This window comes from Pinus tabuliformis, chromosome 6 (genome assembly GCF_031772625.1).
Source record: "Pinus tabuliformis cultivar Carrire ecotype Pingquan chromosome 6, CPIR1, whole genome shotgun sequence".
NCBI classification, from domain to species: domain Eukaryota; kingdom Viridiplantae; phylum Streptophyta; class Pinopsida; order Pinales; family Pinaceae; genus Pinus; species Pinus tabuliformis.
This window is the reverse complement of record NC_142292.1, coordinates 548,059,192-548,066,872: the sequence shown is the minus strand read 5'-3', so window position 1 is coordinate 548,066,872 and position 7,681 is coordinate 548,059,192. Positions and strand designations below refer to the sequence as shown.

The 7,681-nt window shown below is 36.4% G+C and overlaps 1 protein-coding gene across 2 annotated transcripts; it reads left to right on the top strand.

Annotated features, from left to right (window-relative positions):
- Nucleotides 1–5,685: 5,685 nt before the first annotated feature.
- Nucleotides 5,686–7,343, top strand: LOC149259685 (uncharacterized). 2 transcript variants are annotated; one of them, XM_089376742.1, is made up of 3 exons: nt 5,686–5,840; nt 5,982–6,139; nt 6,915–7,343. In XM_089376742.1, exons 2-3 carry the CDS (start codon nt 6,002–6,004, stop codon nt 7,050–7,052), a joined length of 276 nt encoding a protein of 91 aa, XP_089232868.1. In that variant the 5' UTR covers nt 5,686–5,840; nt 5,982–6,001; the 3' UTR covers nt 7,053–7,343. The 2 variants fall into 2 exon arrangements, with proteins under 2 accessions (XP_089232868.1, XP_089232862.1); XM_089376736.1 differs by having other exon boundaries at nt 5,689–5,840; nt 5,964–6,139.
- Nucleotides 7,344–7,681: the final 338 nt, after the last annotated feature.

The following is a 7,681-nucleotide window of genomic DNA, read 5'->3' as shown; positions in this document are numbered from 1 at the left end:
CTCAAAAGCAGAGCTATTTGGCTTAAGGAAGGAGATAGAAATACGAGATTTTTTCATAATTATGCGAACGCCAGACGTGAGAAAAATTCCATTTGGAGGATCAGCAATGGTGAAGGTGGTTTCTTCTATTCACAGCAAGATATCTCGAATGAAGCTACGAGATTTTTTCAGAATCAATACAAAAGAAAAGAAGCAAATAATTTTCAAGATACCCTCTGGGGTATTGATCTGGTTCCGTTAATGTTTGATGAGGCAGCAAACGATAGTTTCTTCCAGCCGATTTCCGAAGAGGAACTTCAAAATGTCATAAAAGCTTTTAAAAGAGATAAAAGCCCTGGGCCGGATGGATGGCCCATAGAGTTTTTCTCTCACTTTTATGACCTCTTCAAAAATGACCTGCTGCGGATGGTGGAGGCATCCCAGATGTCCGGTAGTATTCACAACATTATTTCTTCTACTCTGATTGCCCTTATTCCCAAAAAGGCTAAGTCGGACTCCTTCCAAGATTTCAGACCAATATCGCTGTGCAATATCTTGTTCAAAATTATCTCTAAAATTATTGCAGAAAGGTTGAAGCCTACTCTGGCCTCCTTCATCTCTAAGAATCAGCATGCATTCTTAAAGGGTCGAAACATTTTGGATGCTGTTGCCATGACCCAGGAAAGTTTGTTTTCTATGATCTCTAACAAGATGGATGCGGCTATTCTCAAAATTGATCTGCAAAAGGCCTACGATTGCTTAGATTGGGGTTTTCTAAGAGTCATGCTGGCAAAAATTGGTTTAAAATCTCATTCCATCGACTGGATAATGTCTTGTGTAGAGAATGTCCGATATTCGGTCATCATAAATGGATTGCCCTCCTCTTTCTTTTCAGCGGAAAGGGGACTTCGACAAGGTTGTCCCCTCTCCCCTCTGTTATTTATCTTGGTGATGAATTCCCTCAGCCTACAGATTAATAAGGCAGTAGAAGAAAAGAGATGTAGGCCTGTCAAAATATGCAAGGACATTTCTTTATCACACAATCTGTTTGTCGATGATGTTCTCATTCTTGCCATGCTCTGTAGGGCTTCCTGGATCTGCATCAAAGAAATTCTTGACAGATTCCAGAAAGCCTCTGGGTTAGTCATAAACAAGGCAAAATCTACTATGTTTCATAATGATTCAAACCCGGAAATGATCTTATGGATTGCTGAGTTGCTGGGCATTGCTCCGAGTTCGATCAGGGATGGGATGAAATATTTGGGATTCCAACTAAAGGCTAAGGGCTACTCGAAAGCAGACTGGCAATGGTTATTGGACAGATTCTATAAAAAGATATCAGGCTGGGAGTTAAAGTCTTTATCTTTGGCAGGCAGGCTTATTCTGGTTCAGGCAGTCTTATCTCAATTGGCAGTCTACTGGGCTCATATTTTCTATCTTCCTTCAAGCATCATTAACAAAATGAACAGTCTTATGGCCAATTTCCTGTGGGGAGGAAAATCTTTTCAGAACAAGTTTCATTTAGTAAAGCTGGCATATATTTCTAGGCCTAAGAAGCTAGGCGGATGGGGCCTTCTAGATATGCGCTCCTTTGGAAATGCGCTCCTATGTAAATCTCTTTATAGAGGTATTTTTGGAGATGGGCTTTGGAGTACAGCTATAAGAAAGAAATATTTGAAAGGAAGGAACTTGGAATTTTGGTACAGAAGAAGGTCGATTGGCGTCAGCAGAGGCTCAGCCATATGGCTCAGCTTCAGGAAAATCCAGCATTTCTTTTTGGAGAATTTAAGATGGAACTTGTTCTCTGGATCAAGAATTCTAATTGGTATTGATCCCATTTTAAATGGCCGTGAAAATCTTTTTCCTCAACCTTTGTTATGCTTCCTTCACAGAAGTGGTTGCTTTTCTTGGGACAAGTTGATTGATTCTTGGAGAGGTCCCATTCCATTATGGAAAGAAGGCTGTGATCTGAACATGCCGGCCACTCTGCTCCCGCTATGGAATTCAGTTAAAGAAGACCTCTGCAGCCTAGGATTGTTCCGTTCGGGGACCTGTGACCATATGATATGGACAGTTCATAAGGCAAAGTCTCCTGTTCGTGTTAAGGACATTTATTCGATCATGATATCTCCTCCTTCTCCAAGCTCCAGCCCATTTTTTCCTCCATGCCTGTGGAAGTCGGGATGCCCTCTCAAGATGATCCTTTTTTCATGGCTGGTCTTTTATAACAGGAATCTATCATGGGAAAACCTTCGAAGGAAAAGCTGGCATGGACCGAGTAGATGTGCTATGTGTCAAGCTGATGAGGAATCAAACCTTCATATGTTCTTCCATTGTGCCTCGTCTCTCCAGATCTGGTATGAACTTTCTCTGTTTTATGGTTTTCCTCACGTTATTTTTCCTTCGGTACAGGTGGCCTTTAAATGGTGGAGCGAGCAGAATCTCTCTTGGAGATCCTTGTTCATCATAACCTGTTGGTTCCTCTGGAAGTGGAGAAATGCTCAAATCTTCCAAGACTCAAAGGAACCTCTCAAGTCATCCCTGCATCGCATTCTGGTTTGCCATGACACGCTCCATCAGGAAAATGTTGAGACAAACAAAGTCTGTAAAAATTTGTCGGATGACTTTTCTTTCCAGGTGCCTGGTGCTTTCTTTGATGGAGCTGAGCAAAACAATATCTGTGGTTGCAGTGTTCATATCGTCATGGAGGACAGCTTACAATATTTCCTATCTTGGTATGGAGGGCAGGGCTCAAACAGTATGGCCGAGGCTAGGGCCCTATCAGGGCTTCTTGCTTTTTGTGACTTTCTTGACATCCAAGATATTTCAGTATATGGCGACTCAAAATCTTTGATAGATCATGTTAATGGGGATGGCCTCATTAGCAGTCCTCACCTTCTCGGCTGGCTAAGCAGAATTATGCACTTTCAGAACTCTTTGAAGCAGTTTTCAATCCAACATATCCCCCGTTCCAGGAATGTCCAGGCTGACCTCCTCTCCAAGGAAGGCCTTGCGATGGAGCCGGGATCTTGGTCTTTGAGAGTTCTTCATGATGGATCTTCCTTTTTTATTCAGGATTACAGAATCAAGGGAATGTGATTTCTTTCAATTTTTGGCTTTTGCAGCTCTTCCTGCATCATGAGATTGTGACTTCCTTCAATCTGGTTCATATGACTTGCATTTTAGATTTGGGTTATATCTGTCCATGATGTATAGACGCACAAACTTTTGAATACTTATGTATATTTTTGAGATTTTGGTTCTGATCTCTTGGGGATCTTTCAATTCTGTTCTATATGCTTTTATAGCCTGGCAATTCCCACTGTCATATGAAAATGTATTGTGAACTTTATATTATCTGTCTGAAAAAAAAAGTTTAACCAAACCAGAAGTTTTGTTTAAATCTTGTACTGCCCCATTAGAGTAAGAAGTTAGACATCATGAAAATGTAATCCTACCAAATTTACAAAAAAAAAATTACTAAAATTAATTAAAAAACTATAATCAAATAATTTAATTAATCATTTTCCATTTCATTTATACACAAATTGAAATTTTCAATGAATTACACCTTCTATACATCAAACCATAGTTACTACGGCCGTACTGGTCGAAAAAATTCGAAAATTCATCGATACGTTACGGTTCGGGTGACAATACGTTATTTTTAATACGGTACGTAATGTTTGGTTATGCCATCCATTTATGTTAACAGCACATGGTTTTGTGCTTTTTATTTTTGGCACCGCCATTGGCTTAGCAGTAAGAAAACATCTATCTCGCCGGGCATTCACCGCTTTCAAAATGACTATAAGTTTGGGTTTATTAAAAAATTAAAAAAATAACAATTTATATATTAAAAATTGTTATAGAAATTTTTTTTTTTTTTTTTAATAATTTGTGATTACAAAAAATAGTATGTTTAGTTAAAGAAGAGGGTGAGTTACATATTTAGAATTTTCAAAAATTTTAAAATATATTTTTTTCCCATTTTGACCACAGCCATTATCAAATAGGATGATAGTTTAAGAAATTGTTGATTTGGAATTTAAATTAAAGAAAAATGGTTTTTTTTTTTTATTTTTTATTTTTTATATGGTTTATTATAAAAATTAATCTATAAATTTATTGTTGAATAAATTTGGATCCTAAAAATACAGTGATTGAAGTCTTTTTAGTATGTTCTAATTACTTATAGTTTATTTTAATATTTAATATCTAATTTCTTTACATTGAATTCAAGTTTGAATTTTTGTTATTCATATTATTAGATTTGAATTGCATGTTTTTTTACTTTGCAATAATAATAAATTTGATACATTTTGTTTTTCACTCTTTTTAAATTATAGATAGAAAAAGTTAATGTTTGAAATAAATAAAGAGGTATCCTAGTGAAAAAAGATTTATTTTAATTTGTTTAAATTAAAAAAAAAAAATAACAATATATTAATTTTTATAAGATGTATATTCTCAAATTTTCCCTATATTAAATTTTACATAATCAAATTTTAAAACATATTCTAACTCGATTTGGTAACTATGCATCAAACCTATATAAAATAAAATTAACTATTAACTTTAATCCATGCTCATTGAATTATTAACTCTAATTCATGCTCATTGAACACTCTAATCTGCAATCCACAGAAATTCAAAAATACATAGATATATACAACCACAAACCTAAGGGTTAGCTCAACTGGTCAAATAAGTGCCTTGCTATTCGGGATGTCACATGGTCAATTCTCACCGAAGCCCTTGGGGTTAGGCCTAGCTGTTGGCCACCGGGGGCTTGATACCCTTGGTCAAGCTCAGATATTCTCGTGGACGTAGCAGCCCCGTTTGATATCCTTGGTCAAACTTAGATGGGGGCTTGATACCCTTGGTCAAGCTCAGATATTCCCGTGGACGTAGCGGCCACTAGGGGATTGATACCTTTGGTCAGGCTCATATATTCCCGTGGATGTAGTGGCCCCTGGGGGCTTGATACCCTTGGTCAAGCTCATATCTCCCCGTGGACGTAGCGGCCCCCGGGGGCTTGATACCCTTAGTCAAGCTTAGATATTCCCGTGGATGTAGCAGCCCTGCTTGATACCCTTGGTCAAGCTCAGATATTCCTGTGGACGTAGCGGTCACCAGGTGCTTGATACCCTTGGTCAAGCTCAGATATTCCTGTGGATGTAGTGGCCACTTGGGCTTGATACCCTTGGTCAAGCTCAGAGATTCTTGTGGACGTAGCGGCCACCAGGGGCTTGATACCCTTGGTCAAGCTCAAATATTCCCGTGGACGTAGCGGCCCTGCTTGTTACCCTTGGTCAAGCTCAAATATTCCCATGGACGTAGTGACCACCAAGGGCTTGATACCCTTGGTCAAGCTCACCATAAATGTCCATGAACCACACGTGCAAAAAAAATACAACTACAAACCTTAAAAAACTAACTTACAATGCAAGAGAGAAAACCAATACCATTGGCCACACCTTTATAAAGATAAAGAGAATCTACTTTTCCGTCGCTTAAAAAGAACATTTTGGTAACATTCAGAGTGGACCGAAAGGATATTCCTTCCTTTGAAAGTATAATTGAAAAGTTAAACCTATTGTATCGTTTTGTAAATTATTGATTGAGGCCCACACCTATAATTAAACCTCCACCTCCACGCCATTTCACGCCACTCGTTGTTGCTAAGCTCGTGAATCCAGCCCAACATTGCTTTATCTCTCGATTGTGGACGGGAAACACTTAGAAAGCAAATCCATGGGTGGTTAGTTTTAGTTATAAAAGCCCAACTCCCCACACCTGCTTTGTCTACAGCTTCTTTGCCTCTGTGACTTCATCTGGGATTACGGCCCCTTCCATTGGTGAGTGTTATCCATTAAATTATTTTCTTTATCAGCAGGACTGAAGTATTTATATGGGAAAATGGGCTTCAAACTGAGAAGCTCTTCACTAACATATAAGATCTGGTTTTCCTGGTTGTTTAGTTAGTTGCTTGTTTACAGAAAGCAACATCATCATCATCATGTTGGAAGGGAAGGGCGTCGTTGAAAGCTCAGACATGCCAGAGAATATGCAGATCCATGCCATGGACTGCGCGTCGCAGGCTCTCGATTTGTATGACAGCTCTGATTGTACGAACATCGCTACCCATATTAAGAAGGTCGGTAGTTATTATGATAATAAATATTGTGGATTTTCGGAATATTCTTGAAATCAAGAATCCAGATCAGAATAAGATTTTCAAATATTTTTAGATTTCGAAATATTCTTGAAATCAAGAATCCAAATCAGAATACTCTATAAAGATACTCCTTCATTTTTAGCTATAATATATAAAGATACTCCTTGATTTTTAGCTAGACCTATATTATTATTTTGAATTTTTAAATTTAAAATATTTTATTTTATTATTGTTTTAATAATTATATTTTAATTATTATTTTTTAATATTAAAATATTATTTATTTAGTTAAATCTAATTGTCTAACTGTTATATTGCAAGGGCTATTTTTTTTTCTCCTTACCTATATAGCTTGATACCAAGATCTTGTTATTCATCTTATCTTGAAGATGAACCACACTAGATCGTTACTCTTGGACAAAACTGATGATGTAGTTTTTATCAAAATTTTCTTACTTTTCATAAAATATTTTGTTTTAAAAATTAAAAAATATTCAGAGTTTGATATCTTACTTATAATTTTCAAATTGAATCTATTCCAATACTCTGAATCTAATTCTGGGCTCACAATTTTTTTAAATATTTTGGAATTTGAAGCAAAATCAAACCATTAATTTAATTCTAATTTCTTAGATTATGAAATATTTTTAGAATTTACAATCAATACAAAGATAACCATCTTAACATACACCTCTACATACTACTAGCAATAAAAAAAATTACTCATTATTATTATTATTTTTTTTTTTCTCAGGAATTCGATGGCTTTTATGGCGTTGGATGGCAGTGCGTAGTGGGGACGAACTTCGGCTGTTTTTTCTCTCATTCTGAAGGCACTTTCATCTATTTCTGCCTGGAAACGCTGAAAATCTTGATGTTTAAAGGAGCTTAATTCGTGGCCATCTCTGTAAATGTTTATCCGGCTTTGCATTTCTTTGCTTGGAAGAGTCTGAGAGGAAATGAAATGTCTACAACATACTGTATATTAATATGTATATCGACACAGACTCTTCCTTCTCTCCTTGCATTCTCAGTGAGCAGGCAGTGTCCCAGTTTTGTTCGTTTTCATGAGAAGGCAAAGTGAGAGAATGGTATAAGAAGAGGCATTCTTATGTAATGAACTATGCTGTGTTAGATAATGTCAAAAAACTGATTTATTTTTGTACAAATGCATTCTATTTTAAATCTTTTTGTCTTTTACTTTTTAATAAATAAACCAGCCACGAATAATTTTTATGTATTAATGAAAGGAACTACCAATAGATGCAGATCATCTGGTTCCAAATCATGGGGATGATAACATTTCCGGAGTTCTTATAACAGTGGAGGTACACTGGATAGATCAAATCTTTGCATTTTCAAGAACAATAAAGTGTCGGTGGCAAGGTAGGCAGCGCAAACTTGATAAATGCATATAAAAGAATTACTTTTATAAAGAAAAACTGATTTGTTAAATCAATTTATGCTTCGCTGTTAAAGAAAAATGATTGTCTAATATATTTAGTTGATATTAATATATTT

Excerpts from the sequence above, each read along its gene's own strand:
- LOC149259685 (XM_089376742.1), top strand. The coding sequence starts at position 6,002 with ATGTTGGAAGGGAAGGGCGTCGTTGAAAGCTCAGACATGCCAGAGAAT. Across the intron at positions 6,140-6,914 it reads TCGCTACCCATATTAAGAAG|GAATTCGATGGCTTTTATGG; the intron begins GTCGGTAGTTAT and ends TTTTTTTCTCAG.